Source organism: Bubalus bubalis, chromosome 16 (assembly GCF_019923935.1).
Source record: "Bubalus bubalis isolate 160015118507 breed Murrah chromosome 16, NDDB_SH_1, whole genome shotgun sequence".
NCBI classification, from domain to species: domain Eukaryota; kingdom Metazoa; phylum Chordata; class Mammalia; order Artiodactyla; family Bovidae; genus Bubalus; species Bubalus bubalis.
In genome coordinates this window covers 42579330-42600340 of record NC_059172.1, presented here as the reverse complement: position 1 = coordinate 42600340, position 21011 = coordinate 42579330, and the positions used below count along the sequence as shown (strand labels likewise).

At 37.8% G+C, this 21011-nt stretch overlaps 1 protein-coding gene across 4 annotated transcripts in view; it reads left to right on the top strand.

Annotated features, from left to right (window-relative positions):
* SBF2 (SET binding factor 2) overlaps nt 1–21011 on the top strand; it is a 509682-nt gene that overhangs the window by 431616 nt on the left and 57055 nt on the right. For all 4 annotated transcript variants that reach the window (XM_025265781.3, XM_025265782.3, XM_044929499.2 and 1 more), the window contains 7 exons: nt 962–1134; nt 1965–2038; nt 3498–3693; nt 8663–8790; nt 10340–10515; nt 13943–14088; nt 16406–16604. In XM_025265781.3, the coding sequence (XP_025121566.1) occupies nt 962–1134; nt 1965–2038; nt 3498–3693; nt 8663–8790; nt 10340–10515; nt 13943–14088; nt 16406–16604 (1092 nt within the window). The remainder of the gene's footprint in view (nt 1–961; nt 1135–1964; nt 2039–3497; nt 3694–8662; nt 8791–10339; nt 10516–13942; nt 14089–16405; nt 16605–21011) is intronic.

Genomic DNA, 21011 nt, shown 5'->3' with positions numbered 1-21011 from the left:
GCCCTTTCAGTTACTTTCTGCCACAGCAACTTACAGAAAGCACTGTGGGAAAGTACTAATGGACTCTGATTAAAGTGATTATTTGTTTCTTGGACCTCCTTTTCCTCATCTTACCCCTTGCATTTGCCTATAATCGTGTCCTCAACCATTCTTTGTTCTAACACTTTCCCTAGTGGCTCAGATGGTAAAGAAACTGCCTACAGTGCAGGAGACCCAGGTTTGATCCCTGAGTCACAAAGATCCCCTGGAGAAGGAAATGGCTTCCCACTCCAGTATCCTTGTGTGGGAAATCCCATGGACAGAGGAGTTTGACAGGCTTCAGTTCATGGGGTCACAGAGTCGGACACAACTGAGCGACTAACACTATCTCAACCCTAAATACTTCCTGTACCACTGAAAATAAAAACCATAGACCACAAGGCCTAACAGGATCTGGCCCCTGGCTGCTGCTCAGACTTTATTTCCTACACTCTTCTGTCAACCAAACTGGCCTCCCTGTTCAACATTCAAAGCATGATACTGCCTCAGGGCCTCTGTGCTTGTTACTCCCGCAATCTGGGATACTCTCTGAAAAAGTCACAAGAATCCCTTCATTTAGTGTTCTGCTCTGAGGTCACCTACCCAGAGAGACCTTGCTGACTTCCTGTCTTAAGTAGCACATCATCATTATCTTATACCTTTGTTTCTTTCATGACATTTTCTACAATCTGATTTACATAGTGAGTGACTAAGGCACCTAAGTTGGGTCCAAAGGACAATGCCTGACGGTAGCTTCCAAGTGTAGGCGAGACATCGCATTTCGCCACTATCACTTATAGAGGAGCCGAGGAGTTAAGTGGGGTTTCTGCTTGAGTACACATCCCTTTGAGCAAGTTTAAACTGCTGTGGAAAGTCACCGTGATATACTAGTCATTTGTTAAATTTGAGCCCTGAGCGTGATTTCTTCCCTTGACTTTCTTAGTATTGCAGGAAGTGTAGCTGAGAGCTATGATACAGAAAGTGGGTTTGAAGATTCAGAGAATAATGACATTGGCAATTCTGTTGTGCGTTTCATTACCCGATTTATTGACAAAGTTTGTACGGAGAGTGGAGTTACTCAGGATCATATCAAGAGCCTGCATTGCATGATACCAGGTAATCACTTTGCAGACATCAGAGAACCAGAATATTAGAAATAATTGAATAAGGATTATTCTTATGGGTCATTTTCCAGCATAGCACTTGGCTTCCAGGTAGCTTAGTCATGCTGTTTATTTTTGTTTTGATTTGTTTTTTAAATAGCTTTAAATTGTATAAAATATACGTCATAAAATTTGCCATTTTAAACTTTCTTAAATGTAAAATTCAGTGGCATAAATTATATTCACAATGCTGTACAACTACTACCAATTGTCTATTACCAAAGCTTTTTCATCACCCCGTACAGACAGTCTGTACCTGTTAAGCAGTAGCTTTCCATTCTCCACTTTGGCCCTTGGTTGCCTCTTAATTCCTTTTATCTCTATGAATTTGCCTATTATAGATAATGCATATAAGTAAAATCATATAATACTTGTCTTTTTGTGTCTGACTTATTTCCTTTAGCATAATGTTTTCAAGGTTTATCCACGTTGTAGCAGGTATTGTGGCTTCATTCCTTTTATGACTGAATAATACTCTGTTATATGGATATACCATATTTTCTTTATCCATTCATCTGTTGATGGACACTTGAATTGTTGTGACTTTCTGGCTCTTGTAAATAGTACTACTATGAATATTCATACACAAGTGTCTGAGTTTTATTTTCAGTCTTTGGGGGTATATACCTAGGAGTGGAATTGCTGGGTCATATGATAATTCTGTGTTTAGCTTTTTGAAGAACCACCAAACTCTGATTAGTTTTCAATTCCAAAATATCCAGAATTTGTTTTAATTCTGCTTGTTTGGTACTCTTTTATTTTGAATTCTCTGACTCATGCCAGGAATTGTAGCTATGCACATTGAAACCCTAGAAGCAGTGCATCGAGAGAGCAGAAGACTCCCACCTATACAGAAGGTAATTATTCCGGACTGCATGCTTTGAGGGAGTAAGTAAAACCTCCTAAAAACAGCAACAGTAGATTGTTGTGCCACAGAAAGTACCTTCTAACATTCTACAGACCAGCTCTAGTTTTAATGATACATTAAACTTTGAGAGGAGTTTACATGTAGCTCCTCATAAAAAGGATAGGGAAGCAGAATAGGAGATCAACAAAGGAGCAATAATAATCTCTTGTTGAGTCTACTTTTATAGGCAGGGCATAAATTGTGAACATTCTAACTTCTAAGCCCAAGCCAAGGTTTTATGTTCTGCCTCCTTCCCCCAAAAAATGACTTAAGGCAATTAGTATAAAATCACCAGGTTCCTGAATCCGTATGCATTACAAGCATACATCACAAACATCTGGGAAGTCTATTAAAAATTGAGAGGCCTGAATCTCAGCCCAGCCTCCTGAATTGGAGTACCCTGGGACTTGGCCTGGGAATCTGTACTTTAATAAGTATCCCAGGTGATTATTTTGCAGTTAGTCTGGCACCAGTCTGTGGAACTAGGGTTTAGGACCCTCTTACCTATGTAACAGAACTATTAAAAATAAATTCAAAGGAGAAATCAAAAGCCAGATGGAAAGGAAAGATGAGTCTATCAGAAATCTGAGACACAGTGATCATTATACTTTGGCTTTACATTTTAGCTCTGAGCTTCCTCGAGCCAACAAAGAGAATTGTCCGGATTTGTATAGTTTTTATTGCTCAGTAAAAGAAAATAAGTGAAAGCTTCAGGAAAAATGGACTTTTTTTTTTCTAGCACTAAACTCTTCAAGGGAGTGTATCATGTGGTTCCTTATTTCCCAAGATAGGTAAATGGTCATAACTTGGCCATTTTTTTTGTCTTAATATTTATTAAAGGCTAATAAGAAGGGCTCTTTAAAGTCGTGTCCATTTTTTTAAATATGTTTTTTCAGTTTGCAAACTAACGATGCTTTTGTATAAAACTGAAGCATTAAAGGAGCACACATTGTACAAAATGAAAGTCTCCCATGATTCTCCTCTGACCTCTACGCTTATCTATGACAGTACCAGCTCTAACAGTTTGGTTCATATACTAAAAGGAAATCATAATGTACATACTGGTTGGTAACTCTTTCTACTTAACAATGTATTCTGGCATCTTTCTGTGTTTATGTATCTAGATCCGTGCCATTCTTTTTGACGGTTGCAAAATGTTCCGTTGAATAGGTATCTCAACTGGTTTAGTAATTTCCAGCAATTTTACTGTGAATAAGTAATGCTGCAGAGAGTCTTTTTACATTTGGATGCAGAAACATCATTTCTGACTCTTCTCAAATCTGTTTACTCATTTTGGCTACGTGGGAAGTCTGATTCACATTTTTAGATCTGTAGCTAACAAGGTAACCTTACTCTAGGGCTGGAAATCTCTCTAGAATTGTGTCTAAAATAACTTCGTCTGTTGTTAGCCCAAGATTCTTAGACCTGCTCTACTGCCAGGAGAAGAAATTGTTTGTGAAGGCCTTCGAGTCCTACTGGATCCTGATGGAAGAGAAGAAGCCACTGGAGGCCTTCTTGGAGGCCCTCAGCTTCTGCCAGCAGAAGGAGCCTTGTTCCTTACCACATACAGAATTCTGTTCAGAGGGACTCCCCATGATCAACTAGGTAAGGCTCATATTATGTCATCAGAACAGGGATATCTATGTGAGGCTTTGCTTCCATCTGTGTGCAGTGATTTGCAGGTCAGCTCAAAATCAAAGTAAGCCTTTTGCCACACACGTATTTTTTTTTTAGAATACTGTCTGTCAAACCTAATGATAATTTGGATTCTCATTTAATGAACCAAGGATATCTTCTAAACAGCAAACTATGGTTCATCCACAAAAACTATAATAATTTCATGAAGTAGCATTTTGTGATTTCAGGGTATTCAGAGTATCTAGCTGCTAGTGGCATCCCCTGCTGACTTCCCCACCTTCTGAATGCTGCAGTAAACTGTTAAGGCTGAGGTTTTCCAGATTCAGGATCCCGTTTGTGAGACGGAAGGTGTGCGAAGTATTACAGGGCTGTACAGCACTAACTTGACTTAACCCCACCCACTTCTCTCATTCCGTTTCAACTAATCCTTTCCTCTCTTAGCGGAACGCTCTTCTGCTCCTAAACTCTATCAACCTCTGTTTTCCACAACTGTCCACAGTCTTCTGCATTAGAAAGAATAGCAGACACTATCAAATCTGAATTATCTTTTTAAAATCACTGTAGTCTCTATGTAAACTATTCTAGTTGATAAGCATATAAGGTTTTGGATGAAATTATTGGACTCTAGATCAAAAAGCCCAGGTTTCAGTCACTGTTGACCAATCTGGATATCTTAAGTAAGTCCCCTGATCCAAGTTTCAATTTCCCCTTTTATAAAATGAGGGGATCGGACTCATTTGGTGATAATCCAGTGGTTCTCAGCCTTGACTGCGTATTTGAATTATCTGGGAAGCTTTAAAAAAAAAATTCTGGCTCTAACTCTCAAACAACTAAATTGGAATCTGTAATAGGCTGCTAGGAAGGGGGAGACCCAGATATCTATATAGTTTTCATACATACTGAGGATTGAGATGGCTTAAAGCTCAACATTAAGAAAACGAAAATCATGGCATCCAGTCCCATCACTTCATGGCAAATAGATGTGGAAACAGTGTCAGACTTTATTTTTGGGGGCTCCAAAATCACTGCAGATGGTGACTGCAGCCATGAAATTAAAAGACGCTTACTCCTTGGAAGGAAAGTTATGAGCAACCTAGATAGCATATTCAAAAGCAGAGACATTACTTTGTCCACAAAGGTCCGTCTAGTCAAGGCTATGGTTTTTCCTGTGGTCATGTATGGATGTGCGCCAAAGAATTGATACTTTTGAACTGTGGTGTTGGAGAAGACTCTTGAGAGTCCCTTGGACTGCAAGGAGATCCAACCAGTCCATTCTAAAGGAGATCAGCCCTGGGTGTTCTTTGGAAGGAATGATGCTAAAGCTGAAACTCCAGTACTTTGGCCACTTCATGAGAAGAGTTGACTCATTGGAAAAGACTCTGATGCTGGGAGGGATTGGGGGTAGGAGGAAAGGGGACGACAGAGGATGAGATGGCTGGATGGCATCACTGACTCGATGGACGTGAGTCTGAGTGAACTCCGGGAGTTGGTGATGGACAGGGAGGCCTGGCCTGCTGTGATTCATGGGGTTGCAAAGAGTCAGACACGACTGAGCGACTGAACTGAGGATTGAGAAACATGGGGATACATGGTCACTAGAATTCCTTCCTCATCTGAAATTATTCAGTTGTCATTTGATGAGTATGTACTATATGCTGTGCACTTTGTCAGACAGTGGGATTCAGATATATGAACTGTATTATCTTCAAACTCTCACAGTTGTATAATCCCGTGCTTACCTAGAATCAATGTGGTTTATTATCTTGGTCATAAAGATTGCTTACCACATGAAAAGCAAAAAGCCTATAAAATTCAATAAACAATGAATCAACAGGAATAGTTGTGTTCATTTTAAAGAAAAGTGAAAAATAGCAGAATTTCTCAACCTTCTGTCATATTACTGTAAATAAATTACATTTGTATTTGAAAGCAAGTATGTTTTTAAAACTAGATATCTGGTACTTACCATTTTTTGTACTGAAACCTTTGTGAGCTCAATGGACATACACATAACATTTTGGGCTTATAAATATATGAGATAGTTGGCCATTTAAACGGCTCTAAATTACGTCTTTTAAAGAAATCAAAGCCATATTTAGTGTGAAAGTTTGTATTGGTCTCTTGTTTTTTCCTGATAATTTTGGGGTAATTTCACAGTTTAGGAAAATTATTTTCATCAGAGAAAATCTTTTTATTTGCCTCTTTTATTTCTCTTTTAAGTTAAATTTTAAAATTTCTCTTTTAAGTTAAATTTTAAAATTTCTCCTTTAATGACACATAGGAATCTGATCATTTTACATGAGTGATATAAACATAAGTTGTTTAATACATTTTAGAACTAAAATCTTAATGTACATCTTGATTTTATTTAATCTCTGGGTATGAGTTTAACATAAGAGAATAATCAGAATTTTCCAGGTTAGGAATTTAGAAGTTCAAGGAATGAGGAATTCTGATAATAATAAGTATATTAGTTAATAAAGGGGCTCTTAAGTCAGTTATACCCAGTTCACGTCTTACCCTCTCTGGCTTAAGAGCTGAGGGTCCTTGCTCATCACTGTCCTGTTCTGTTACTTGTACTGCTACCTAAAATGCCCACCCTTTTCCCTTCTGCAGATGCAAACCTCCATTCTCCTCAAAGTTCACCGCCCTGTCACTTTTTCCGGGAATTAATTCTCTAGCCATCTAGCATGCAGACTTCTCGCTCTGAAGTCTTTAAAGCCACGTTCCCTCAAACCTGGGCGCTAAGTGCATGCTGTTGTATTCTACATGTGGCTGTCCTCTCCCATGAGGAAGTGCTAGCTTTCCACGGGAGACCTCATGTGTGCTGCTGCTTTTCTAGATGCTTATCTTCATATCCTCAGGTAGCTGATAAATATTTATATTTTTCATTTCTTCCTTTAGTATTTAAACTCTCAAGAATCTTGGGGCTTCCCTGGTGGTTCATTGGGTAAAAAATCTGCCTACAATGCGGGAGACCTAGGTTCGATCCCTGGGTTGGGAAGATCCCCTGGGGAAGGGAACGGCTACCCACTCCAGTATTCTGGCCTGGAGAATTCCATGGATTATGTATAGTTCAGTTCAGTCTCTCACTCGTGTCCAGCTCTTTGCAACCTCATGAACTGCAGCATGCCAGGCCTCCCTGTCCGTCACCAGCTCCCAGAGTCCACCAAACTCATGTCCATTGAGTCGGTGATACTATCCAACCATCTCATCCTCTGTCATCCACTTCTCCTCCAGCCCTCAATCTTTCCCAGCATCAGGGTCTTTTCCAATGAGTCAGCTCTTCATATCAGGTGGCCAAGGTTTTAGAGTTTCAGCTTCAACATCAATCCTTCCAATGAACACCCAGGACTGATCTCCTTTAGGATGGACTGGTTGGATCTCCTTGCAGTCCAAGGGACTCTCAAGAGTCTTCTCCAGCACCACAGTTCCAAAGCATCAATTCTTCGGCACTCAGCTTTCTTTATAGTCCAACTCTCACATCCATACATGACTACTGGAAAAACCATAGCCTTGACTAGACAGACCTTTGTTGACAAAGTAATATCTCTGCTTTTCAATATGCTATCTAGGTTGGTCATAGCCTTCCTTCCAAGGAGTAAGCGTCTTTTAATTTCATGGCTGCAGTCACCATCTACAGTGATTTTGAAGCCCAGAAAAATAAAGTCAGCCGCTGTTTCCACTGTTTCCCCATCTATTTGCCATGAGGTGATGGGACCGGATGCCATGATCTTAGTTTTCTGAATGTTGAGCTTTAAGCCAACTTTTTCACTCTCCTCTGTCACTTTCATCAAGAGGCTCTTTAGTTCCTCTTCACTTTCTGCCATAAGGGTGGTGTCATCTGCATATCTGATGTTATTGATATTTCTCCTGGTAATCTTGATTCCAGCTTGTGCTTCTTCCAGCCCCGTGTTTCTCATGATGTACTCTGCATAGAAGTTAAATAAGCAGGGTGACAATATACAGCCTTGACATACTCCTTTTCCTATTTGGAACCAGTCTGTTGTTCCATGTCCAGTTCTAACTGTTGCTTCCTGACCTGCATACAGGTTTCTCAAGAAGCAGGTCAGGTGGTCTGCTATTCCCATCTCTTGAAGGATTTTCCAGTTTGTGGTGATCCACACAGTCAAAGGCTTTGGCTTGTCAATAAAGCAGAAATAGATGTTTTTCTGGAACTCTCTTGCTTTTTCCATGATCCAGCGGATGTTGGCAATTTGATCTCTGGTTCCTTGGCCTTTTCTAAAACCAGCTTGAACATCTGGAAGTTCACAGTGCACTTATTGCTGAAGCCTGGCTTGGAAGATTTTGAGCATTACTTTACTAGCATGTGAGATGAGTACAATTGTGCGGTAGTTTGAGCATTCTTTGGCATTGCCTTTCTTAAGGATTGGAATGAAAACTGACCTTTTCCAGTCCTGTGGCCACTGCTGAGTTTTCCAAATTTGCTGGCATATTGAGTGTAGCATTTTCACAGCATCATCTTTCAAATGATTTCAAAAGACAAAATTTTAAAGACAAATTTTAACTGCCTTAACAGTCTTTTCTCTTTTGCTTTATTCTTATATTAAATATAATAAATGTCTTTTCAATATTTTAAGATACTTCTTTTCTTCTGTTTAATACCTACCCTTCCTGTAAGATGCCTTAAACCAGATGATGTTGTGTGACACACAATAGGTTGGGGAACCAGAATGAAGGTTGGCAGTTTGGGACCATTCCTGCACTCCAGGAAAGAAATGTGTGTCAGGAATGAATTGCCATGCAACACAATTAATGAATGCAATTCCAGAATCATGGCACTTTGTCTTGCTTCTTTCCTGGACATTGTCCTCTCCAGACACATTTCTCCGGCAGAGGCTGGTAAAATGAGCAGCAGAGACTAGAGATGAGCTGTAAAGTGCTGTTGCTTAGTCTGTGCCCTGTTTTCCTTTAGTTGGGGAGCAGACGGTTGTACGAAGTTTCCCCATTGCCTCCATCACCAAGGAGAAGAAGATCACAATGCAGAACCAGCTACAACAGAACATGCAAGAAGGACTGCAGGTCACATCGGCGTCTTTTCAGGTATTAAGAAAGGGAGCCGCCACTGTGCTATTAACATTTCTCTACAGATGTTGTCATTTGTAGACGTTTGTCATGTCTACAAATGATGTCATCTACAAATGATAGCCACTTTCTTTTGATCATATATGGTCAGGAGTCAGAGGAGAAGGAGGATGAGGTTCTGTGAGGGTAATCTTCGACTGAGTCAGCTCATGAACAGCATTGGATTTATTTAATCCTCTGTTTCCTGAGCCCTTCAGTCAGCTCAGAGTAACAATGGATTATCTGTCGATATTGAGTGATCTCACAAATTCAGACTCACTCTGTTGACTCTTATTCTCTGCCATGTAATACTTCAATTTGTGTTTGATAGAGCCTTTAGATAGCATCTCTTGGCATCTGTTTCTGGAGGAAATGCTTGTGGCTCTTCTGTGGAAGAGGCAGATCTCTGAGAATTACAGAGAATTATAGCTAGGGCTAAAGTACTGTTGATTATAAGTAAACCTTGGTGAAGCCAAGGTTTTTCCAGGGAGCGCTGAACATTTCAGAACTTGTGGGAATTACTGATGCTAACCAGACACTCAGAAGAGTGATCTTTTCTTAGTTTTGCTTTTAAAAAAAAAAAATAATTCTCGAGACCACATTTTGCTCTTCCCACTCTTGTGCCTTGTTTCTGACTTCTCAGATTTCCCGGGATTCCAATTCTTGCCTTGTTCCTTCCAGTCAAGAAGCTCTCCCTAATACTTCCATATTCTGGTTGTGTGAAATGTAAGCCTTCTAATCTGTAGGTCCAGACCTGCTCTGGCCACATGACAGTACTGATCCCTTAGGGATTTCTTCATTATTCCAACTGCCAAAGGACCCTAAACTAGAATGCTGTGGTCTCAGAGCTCTGCCTCTTCCGTAGAAGAGCCACAGGCATTTCCTCCAGAAACAGATGCCAAGAGACACTGTCTAAAGGCTCTATCAAACACATGGGTCTACCAATTAGGATTCTAGTCAAACTTAATTTTTTCTTCCTAGATTTATAAGTATCTCTGGATAGGAAGACACTTCCTTAGGCAAAATCCCCTATCTAGGAGCACCAGTGGTTGATAAACAAGAAGGACACAATTCCTACTCCAACCACTATAAGTTAATTTCCCTATCGTATCATAAAAAAGACAGTCCTGAATTCCCTGGAAGTCCAGTGGTTAGGACTCCATGCTTTCATTGCTGAGGGCCCGGGTTCAACCCTGGTCAAGGAACTAACATCCCACAAGCCACACAGTGCAGCCAAAAAGGAAAAGAAATTGAGAAAAGATAGTCTTAAAGAAACCCAACTTCAAGACACATTGTTTTCCTTACCAACCAACCATCTATAACAAGTAAACCTTTCTGAGCCCTCAATTTATTGAGCCCTTTTTTATTTTTAAAAATTTTAAATTATATTGCATGATATCCAAAGTCCCTTCAACCTCTAACCTCTTGTCATTTAGTATTGTTATTTTTTTGTTATTTCAGTAATTGGGGGGGAAGCTATCTGGAAATCCTTAATGTTTCTGATATGTTTAATTTCTTTTGTCTCTAGTTGATTAAAGTAGCATTTGATGAAGAAGTGAGTCCAGAAGTAGTAGAGATCTTTAAGAAACAGCTGATGAAGTTTCGTTATCCTCAGTCCATTTTTACCACCTTTGCCTTTGCTGCTGGACAAACTACCCCACAAATCATTTTACCCAAGCAGAAGGAAAAGAACACTTCCTTTCGGTGAGGAGACAGGTTTCTTCATTTCAGCTCTCCCAAAGTTGAAAGTCACTGTCAGGGAAAGTGACCTATCTCCTAAGTCAGTATGTGTTTGCCATTCTGTCACACCCACTGAACGAAGCTCAGGAGTTATGGAGAGCAGCAATGACATATGGAACAATCATGTTCATTGCTTATAATGCATTTTTAGAATGTGAAGTTCTGTTTTCTCTTTTCCCTCTGTTGCTCACTTTCTACCTTTGAGCAGTCCCTTTAGTTTCCATGAGCAGTCCCTTTAGTTTCCATCAATACCCAGGTCAAGTAAACAGTTTTGTTCTGATTGAGAGGTGAGAACATTTTTTTTTTTCCGTTCTGTAGCTTTTTTTTTTTTTAATTTAGTGGTTTTGCTGTACATTGACATGAATCAGCCATGGGTGTATACATGTTCCCCATCCTGAACCCCCATCCCACCTCCCCCCGCATCCCATCCCTCTGGGTCATCCCAGTGCACCAGCCCTGAGCACCCTGTCTCATGCATCGAACCTGGACTGGCGATCTGTTTCACATATGATAATATACGTGTTTCAATGCTATTCTCTCAAATCATCCCACCCTTGCCTTCTCCCCCAGAGTCCAAAAGATGTTCTATACATCTGTGTCTCTTTTGCTGTCTTACATATAGGGTTATCTCTACTCTCTTTCTAAATTCCATATATATGCATTAGTATACTATATTGGTGTTTTTCTTTCTGACTTACTTCACTCTGTATAATAGGCTCCAGTTTCATCCACCTCATTAGAACTGATTCAAATGTATTATTTTTAATGGCTAAGTAATATTCCATTGTGTATATGTACCACAGCTTTCTTATCCATTCGTCTGCTGATAGGCTTTTTATTTAATGTCAAATTTATACAAAGGTTACAACACAGTGCAAAGGAGTCCTGTATACCCTTTACCTAGATTCACCAATTGCTTATGCTTTATTCCATTCTCTTTATCATTTTATCTCTCATATATATTTTTTTAAACATTTGAGTTACATACATAATGCTCCTTTATTCTTTTTTTTTTTTCTAGTTTTTTTTTTTAATCCACAGATTTCTTTTCTTTTGAGCCCAGCTATATGGAGTCCACAGGTGAGGGGGTTATGTTTGCCTTGCATTTCTAACTCTTGCAAGAAATGGCATCGCCCTTTGTCTGGTCCACCATGATGCAGGCTCAGGGAACAGAGGGTCCTCAGCACTGCCTTGTTTTAGCTGAACACACTTTCAGTCCTGTTGCAGGGCCACAGGATCATTAAGCATTTCTGATCCCGCCCTTTAAGTTTTCAGAAGAAATGGGCCCAAAGTAGAAAAGTGGCATTCACAGTGCTGTGCTGAGTCATACCAGAGCTAGACACAAAAGGAAAACTCAGTCACTCTAATCCTACTTTCCTTAAAAATTTGATATTTTTATCATGAATTTTTGTACTAACTTTGATTTTAAAATATCATTGGATCTTTAATATGTCAATATATATTTCTAAGAACAAAAACATTATTTTATATAACCACAGTACAGTAATCCAACCAGGAAATTTAATTGATATAAAACTTTCACCTGACCAGATTTCGTATTTAAATTTTGCTTATGATCCTTTGCAGGTCCTTTTTTTTCTGTCTGGTAGAGGATCCAATCCAGGATCAGTCATTGCATTTCCTTTTGCCACATTTGTTTAGTAGGAACCCTTATTTTCTAATGAAAATGTTTAGGAATTTATGTTGAAACATTTACATTTGAATGGTTACAAAATAATAATTGCTTTAAAATGTTCTTCAATTAATGGTAAAATATAAGGGTTAATATTGCAGTCCATTCACCATTAATCACCTGGAGTTTGGGCATCTGCTAGTACAAATTACATATTAAGGTTACTCTGCAGACTTTGGAGAAAAGGCCTTCCTTTTGCCTGAAAGTGGGGCCGGGTGGAGATTATAGGCCATTTGAGGTTGCAGGCAGTATGTCATTTCTAAACTGCATGGCTAGCCACTCGTACCATTGTTACCTGGTAAGCAAAGGAGACCATGCATATGCAGGTGTGAGATGCTGAAGAAGCATGAACAGCATTTTAAACATTTAAATGGTGAGCCAGGCATTGCATCTTAGCACTGTGGGGTCACAGAGGAGCCTATGATATTCATTATTTTAACTCTCTATGGAAGAAACAAAGCTTTGTATGGTGTTTTATGTTTAGAAACTGTTGGGGTAAGGGTGGTTATATATCTGTAAAATCAAGCTTATTCTATCAAGCTACAACAGAGACATATCAATTTTAAACCTTAAAATCTCTTAGTATTATCTTGCATATATAAAACAAAAGATACAGCTCTAGCTGGGAAAACATTCAAAAATCCCCTTGAGTTTAAGTTACATCTGAAGTGATTCACAATAGGCTTAATTTAGGAAATATCTATATTGTGTGAATTCTAACAATTACATAAAACAGCATTTTAATTTGAGGTCCATAACCCTCAAATTTACATTTCAGATCACTAAAGATGAGGTCTGATAAAACTATTTGTCTATAAAAGAATCCTTATCGCTTTTCATTGAACAACAAGAAAACACAGGAAAAGTTCTGTTGTTGTATGTGGACAAATAAATCAAAAACATTCTTACTTGAAACCTTCACCTCAATATGATTATTCAGGAAATGGGACCTTTGTTTAATTCTTTGGATTATAAATATCTACACCCAGAATTTCTATCAGCAATAAAAACTAAACTATTTAAATAAGGTACTTTTAGATCCAAATATCTTAAATCCTAGTTTCTCTGTAATTAAAGCTGATTCTCAAAAGGGTACTCAGATTTCTGATTTCTTGTCTTTTCTCCTCTCAGAAAAGGGAATTATGTTAATTATTCTTTTCCATATCTCAGAAGGTTTCTAGTGTCAGAAGGCAGGACACTACACTTACACATTTAAAGCATTTAAGAAATAAGTGGCGGTGCTGCCAGCTACATTTGTGATGATCTTAAAGAAAGCCTATGAGTTAGTAGAGATTCTGAATCAGTAGAGAAGGAGGTAGGCTGGCTTTCCATGCAGGAGGACTTCCGTAAGCATGGTCTCTGGTGGAGGCAGTGGCATGGATAAACAGAGTGGGTTGGGGGCATGCTTGACAAAAAGCCAAACTGAGGAGTTTAGATTGGGGATGATAAATAGTCTGTGTCCCACTCTAGGTTCTTGCACTTTTTGCCTAACACAATGTCCTGATGATAACGTTATATAGTAAATTAGCCTTCTGCCATATAAAAAGTGACCTGAAGAAAGAGAGGCTTAATGAAGGTCTGGATAATACTAGTGGGTGTGGCGGTAGAGAAAAAACAAGTTGAGCAACATGGGTATCAAAAAATGTAAGTGGCATTTTCATAGTAAATTAACATTCTCTTTGGTTTTATAACTCGCAGCACTTTCTCGAAAACCATTGTGAAAGGTGCTAAAAGGGCAGGCAAAATGACGATTGGGCGGCAGTATTTACTGAAGAGAAGGACAGGGACGATTGTGGAAGAGAGAGTGAGCCGTCCCGGATGGAATGAAGACGATGACGTATCTGGTATGTGAGAACTCATTTTTCCTTCATGAATGAACTTTGTTCTTTCTTCTTATATGAGTAAGAACAAGAGATAAAGACATAGTTGCACTTAAACCTGACTCTTAAAAACCTACCTCATAAGATGGGAGGTACTTACCACCTTCTCAGAACTGGAAAAAAAATTTTTTTGGTTTCCCCAGTATTCCATTGTTCAGATAAGATTCTGTTAAGTTGTATTCCTCCTTTGGGCTTCCCGGGTAGCGCTAATGGTAAAGAACCTGCCTGCCAATGCAGGAGATGTAAGAGATGCGGGTTCATCCCCTGAGTTGGGAAAATCCCCTGGAGGAGGGCCTAGCAACCCACTCCTATTCTTGCCTGGAGAATCCCCATGGACAGAGGGGCCTGGCAGACTACAGTCCATGGGGTCGCAGAGAGTCAGACACGACTGAAGCAACATAGCGCACACACACTCCTCCACTAATCCATAGAGCTAGTTGGCCACTGTTAGGTGGGTGCTCTTGCCTGGAGAATCCCAGGGACGGGGGAGCCTGGGGGGCTGCCGTCTATGGGGTCGCACAGAGTTGGACACGACTGAAGCGACTTAGCAGCAGCAGCATGTGGGTCTCATTAAAAAGAGAAAGAAAGAAATCCCACTGCACAGGAAATTTAGGTATAAAGTAGTCCCCTGTACTTTATTGTTATGGAATAAGAATAAGAAAATAAGGACATAAATTATTCAAAGTTGAATATTTGGGGTTTTGGTGAGAACATTGTGGGTACTCCTAATCTATATGGGGAATCTAAGATGAAGGCATTCTTAGGTGATAAGAAAAAAATGCCTGCTAAATATCTAAAAGAGCAGAACCTGGGAAGCTGAGATAACTCAGTCAGGAAACCAGTAGCAAAATTTTTCTATTCCTTAACCCAATGTCAAGTATGCTTATGGAATTAACACTAGAGAGAATCTGATCTAAGAGAAAGGATGCCATTGCATCCTTTTTCTTCTCAGACTCTTAGACTGGATCACCAGTGGTTATACAACTACTACTTTTACTGCCACTAATAACAACAGAAGAACATTTTAAAGAAAGAAATATCATCTTTAGAGAGATCTTTGGCTAAAGGTCTCCATTTCAGTATGTGTAGCTACAGGCTTGCCTCTGGGGGCAGTGAAAAGATCATTTATTAGAACCCGGGCTTCTCACAGTCACATGGAAAGTCATACAAAAATTACTGCTACCCATCACTATTGACTCTTCTAATTTAAAGCTTTTATGATTTCACAGAACAAAAACTTGTTCTATGATAATTATTCCACCAAAAGACCAAATTATGTAATACTCTTTGCTCTTCTAAAGATAAGAGGCCAAAACAAATAAAACTGATACTTAATGATGCATTTGCATTGTGAAGTTCACAAACTAAAGCACAAAGGCTTATATTTATAGAAATAAACTAGGTTTTTTTTTTCTTTTAATTGAAGAGAGCTATATCTTTCCCTTTGACATTAGAACTTTGAGTACATTTCCAAAAACTTTGTAAGGTTAATTTTAATTCTCTCATTGTAAAAATAAGTAGGAAAGTGAATTAGGACAGTTTTTAACATGGAATTTTTTTTTTTTTTTTTTTTTAGTTAGAACATGCAGTACCAATTAGGAATGTTGTTGTTTTTAATCCTCCCTAAAATACTTGGTTATTGGGTAAACTCTTCCAACATCTAAAATTTTAAAGGCTTCTGTAACCTGTGATTGCAAAATTGAGGGAGTTTCCCATGTACACCACATCCTCTGACAAAATAAAACTTCCACCAAATATAACTTCTTCATATCTAAGAAAGATCCTTTCCCAGTAGTGAACTTCTGCTTAATTAAAAATTTCTAATGAAAGTGTATGCTCTTTAAAGTTAACTGAAACCTGATGAGTTTGTGTAATGATTATGTTAGAGGTGAGTTTTACTAATAGGTTAGTCTCTCACAAAGTATGAGTGTTTACAGAGTCCTAAATAGAAATCACTCCAGGTGGACAGTAAAAATCAAGCCTGACTAACAAAGAAAAATATGGGTAATATATTCAAAATTATATTGTTTTTAGAAATTTTAAGTTACTTTCCCTGACGTTTTGAGTTAGTTGAGCTCCTAATATTTTATTTCCTGACTATTACAGTTTATGTTTGAGCATAATGATGCCTCATAGAAGTTCCATAATTCAATTTTTGGCATACATAGCACCTCTAGCCCTAATATAAACCTCTCTTGGTTAAAGATCCTCTTTAGAAGGAAGTTTTTAATCCTCTACTTTGAGCTGTCTCATTTCTTCAAAACCTGTTTCTGCCATCAAGTTTCAGATGATAGTGAACTCCCCACGAGTACCACTCTAAAGGCCTCAGAGAAATCTACAATGGAACAGCTAGTAGAAAAAGCTTGTTTCAGAGACTATCAGCGTTTGGGTTTGGGAACCATAAGTGGCAGCTCTTCTCGCTCTAAACCAGAGTACTTTCGAATCACTGCCTCCAACAGGATGTATTCACTCTGCCGGAGGTAAGTCTGTTAGTCTCTCCAAAAGAGACCTTCCTTTCTTCCATTTGAGTCTTGAATGGGCTATTTGCATCCATAGCCAAGAGAGAAGGAGAGATGCTGGAAAACAGGAGCAGGGTGTCCAGGGGTATGTGTGTTTAAGGGACATTTTTTGTGCAGCATGTGCAAGCGTCTCACTGACATTCTCACAAGTATAGCTGGGTCACTGAACAGTGCCTATGTTAGATCAGAAAGTGGACGGTAATAGTTTCTGTCCACTTTATGATTTCCCATATTTGTCTTTCTCTTCCTGTTTGCCCCTCTTCTAGCATGCCTGAGATAGCGTGAAGTAGGAATAGAATTTGCCCAGGCAGAGGAGAGATGAAAATATACTGTAGGTCAAGGGACTGCAAACTTTTTCCTTAAAGGACCAGATAGTACATATTTTCAACTTTACTCAGCATATGTTCTCTTATTGCAGCTGTTGAACTCTGCCACTGAAGCAGCCATAGCCAGTACATAAAGAAATGGGCAAGGCCGGTTTGGGCCCAGGCCGTAATTTGCTAATCCAAGTGTAGGTCAGGTTTCCTTATGCTGTCTAAATAGACTTTTTTCAAGAGATACTACTTAAAGAATAATATGAACACATGTTCTTTTTTCTACTGTGTCTACTGCTATTTTATATATATCTGTTAAGCCCTATTTCCTGCTTTATATCTTTTAAAACTACATTTTTACCCTCCACAAGTTTGATCATTTTCAGGTAAATTCTTTTCTTTGCATGTATAAATTTCTGGTTTGATTAAATACAATAACACTGTGAAAGTACTTTGTAACTTGTAAGTCTTGCACATATTTCAGAAAGTTGTCTTAATGTTACTATTAGTTTAAGCCCTGCTGTTCTTGAAGAACTGTAGCTATCTCATTTTAAATGACAGTTTAAGTGTACAAATACAAATGTGAAACTTGAGAAACATATTGGGAATATAGATTGACATTTGGGATAAATAAAAATTTCACATTAAGTACTGAAAGGCTGTGACTTTGTTGAGTATGCAGTAATTTTCCTAATACTCTGTCCTTCTAACCAAATTTTCTTTGTAGTTAAGTGTAAGCAAAGGCATAAGGTGTGACGTCCTGCTATTTGAGAAGCTTGTTATCAAAATCTTATCTGACAGTGAGAAAACAGGTGTTATTTATCATTTCACTCTGTCAGAAACAAAATAAAATCTGAATATACCATTTATTCTAATGATTATTATAAGGAAATTATGGTGATATTAAATAGCATAAACCCGTAAGCTATTAGAAGGAAATGTAATAGTAAATAATCCAAACGAAGGCAAGAAAGAGAGAAAAGGAATCATGCAGCAGATGGGACAAATAGAAAGCAAATAGTAAGATAGTATAAATTCAGATATATCAGTAATTATATTACTTATAATATTGATAAATGTTCCAATAAAAAGAAAAAGATAATCCAAATTTTTTAAGCTTTATGCTGCTTTTAAGGGCTATATCTAATATACAGAATTACCAAAAGGTTGAAAGTGAACAGAAAGAATACAGCATGCAAAACCACCTTTTTAAAATAAAGCTATTGTCAATATATAAATTTTAAAATATATTTTAAAGTAAAATTTTACTAGCAATAAAAAAAAGATGGCTCATAATGACAAAAGGTTCATTTCATTCAGAATTCATTATGACCAAGTGTAGTTTATTACAAGAATGCTAAACTTGCTTAACAATTGAAAATTAATCAGCACAGTTCACCACATTAAAAGAATTACAGATTATTGTAAGTTCATTGTATACAGAAAAGCATTTATAAAGTATAATATATGAGTTTTTATAAAAAACTTTAAGCAGATTAGAAATACAGGGAGAGCTTCTTAATTTCCTAAGTTTCTAAAAAATATATCCTGCAGCAAAAATTACTTAATGGTAAAGTACTGACAACTTGTACTCTGAGATCCGGACAAAAGTGCCCACTATCACCACTTCTAGTCAGTGTTGTACTAGAGGTCTTAGGAAGTACAAAAAAATTAGAAAAATAAATAATAAAAGAAAGATTGAAAGGAAAGAAATAAAACTGCTTTTCACAGATGATCTGATTAAACAGAAAATCTGAGGGACTCAACTGATAAACTTGTTATATTAATAAGCAAATTTTCAAGGTTATTATAAAAAATTAGTCATATATATACACCAAAAACAATTAAAAGATGAAATTTTAAATGATGTTATTTTGATACTATTAGTACTATTTAAAATAGCACTAAAAAACATTATTAAACACTTGGGACTAAAACTAATACAAGATGTATAAAATCTCTACATGGTACAGTCAAAACAGTATTAAGGATGACAAATAAGTAGATATTTAATGTTCTTGGACTAGAATATTCAGTACTCTAAAACTGTGATTTCCCCAGACATTGACCTATAGAGTCAATACAATCCCAATCAAAATCCCAGCAAAATGTTCATAGAAATTGAAAAGATGATTCTAAGAGTTACATTAAAATGCAAAAGGCCAGAAGTAGCAGGATCGTCTTACAGAATAATATTATAGGATATCAAGACTTTATATAAAGTAACAGTAATTAAGGCAGTATCGAATGTTCACAGGAATAAACAGATCACTGGAGCAAAATAGGGAATATAGAAAAATCTCAACATATGAGAACACTTGGCTTAAGATAAAGATAGCATTTAAAAATAGTAGATAAAAGATATTTTTCAATATATGGTGCTGGATATCCATACAAGGAAAAAATTAATGTTGACCTCTACCTTACACTACATAGGCAAAAATCAATTCCCACTGATCTGTAGAGCTACATGATCTACATGAAAAAGGTTAAAATTTTAAATAAAGCTTCTAGAAGATATTTCTTAAGACAGGAAAAAAGCTATCCATAAAGTAAAAGATAGCTAAGTTAAGAAGTTTTATATATCAGAAAACATCATTAGGGGAATAAAAAGGCAATAACCAAAGGCAGAGGATGTCCTCTTTTGTGAGGATATCCTAGTGGGCAATAAATATCTAAAAAGATGCTTATGTGACTCTTGGCATAACTGATGCCATCTTGGGCCTTAACAGTTTCTCCTGTCTTTTCGCTGACCCTGCCCAACTCTGTACTATGCGGTGAATCACTTCTCTGTCATCAAGAGCTTTGTAGTCAATAGATATTATTTAATGCTTATTAGGACCAGGTAGTCTATATGCTCTGTTAGTTCCCAAACAATGATGAAAACCTTCCCTGAAGTATTCCCAGGGCCCTTGAGACTAGTGACCTATTATTCTTAACTTGGGAATGCACATCCTGTTTCTAAGCACCTACCGCCATACTCTAGGTTGACTATAAAATTGTCCTGGGCTCAGAGTATAGTAGCAAATGTTGCCTGATCATTATCCACTGATAGATCCCACCCTGTGAGTAAGATACCCTCTAATGAACTGATGCATTTTATTATTATATTTATATATATATATATATAAATATATAATATTTACTTATGGAGCTGCCTGCCTCATGCTTTAATCTCAAGATGCCTTCTCAATTTGGTAGGCACTTTTAGTTCCCTCCATCTTCCAACAATGCTCATTTTATTAGTCTTCAGATAAATACAAATTAAAGTCCCAATGAGACAAATTTATACCTGCAAAAATGGCTAAAATTTAAAAGACCAACAATACACAATGCTAGTAAAAAATGTTGAGCAAGTAGAACTCTTTATTGCTGGTGTAACTGTAAATTGGTTAAATAGCTTTAGAAAGCTCCCTGGCAGCATCTAGACCTGTACTGAACATGTGCACAATCTGTTATGTATTTCTTGGAAAGCCTACTCCATCTGGGAAAGCATACATACTCCCAAAAAACAACTACAAGAATGTTCATGGCAACATGTTTCTTATATAGTCAAAAGCTAGACACTACTCAAAATCAACAATAAAAGGATTAGATAAGTAATATAGTCACATAGTGGGATAATAGACAGCAACAGTCCCCTACCTTTTGGCAACAGGGACCAGTTTCATGGACCTGCAGGGGGGAGGTGGGTGTGGGGGTTTAGGGTGGTCCAAGCACATCACATTTATTATGTGCTTCATTTCTAATCTTATGCCACCTCTGATCTGAGAGCAGGCACTGATCTATGGCCCAGAGGTTGGGGACCCCAGCTGTACATCAACGAAAATGAACAGACTATAGTTGCATGCGATAGCATGGATGGGTCTCATAAACATACTGTTGAGAAAAAGAAGCCAGACACAAAAAAATAAATTCTATTTGTTCCTTTTTTGTAAAATTCAAAAAACAGCCAAAACTCATCCATGTTGTTAGCAGTCAAGGATGTTTAATGATAATCTTTGGAGGAGGAAAAGGGAGAAACACTGAATGGGAGGTGACACAAGGGGATTTT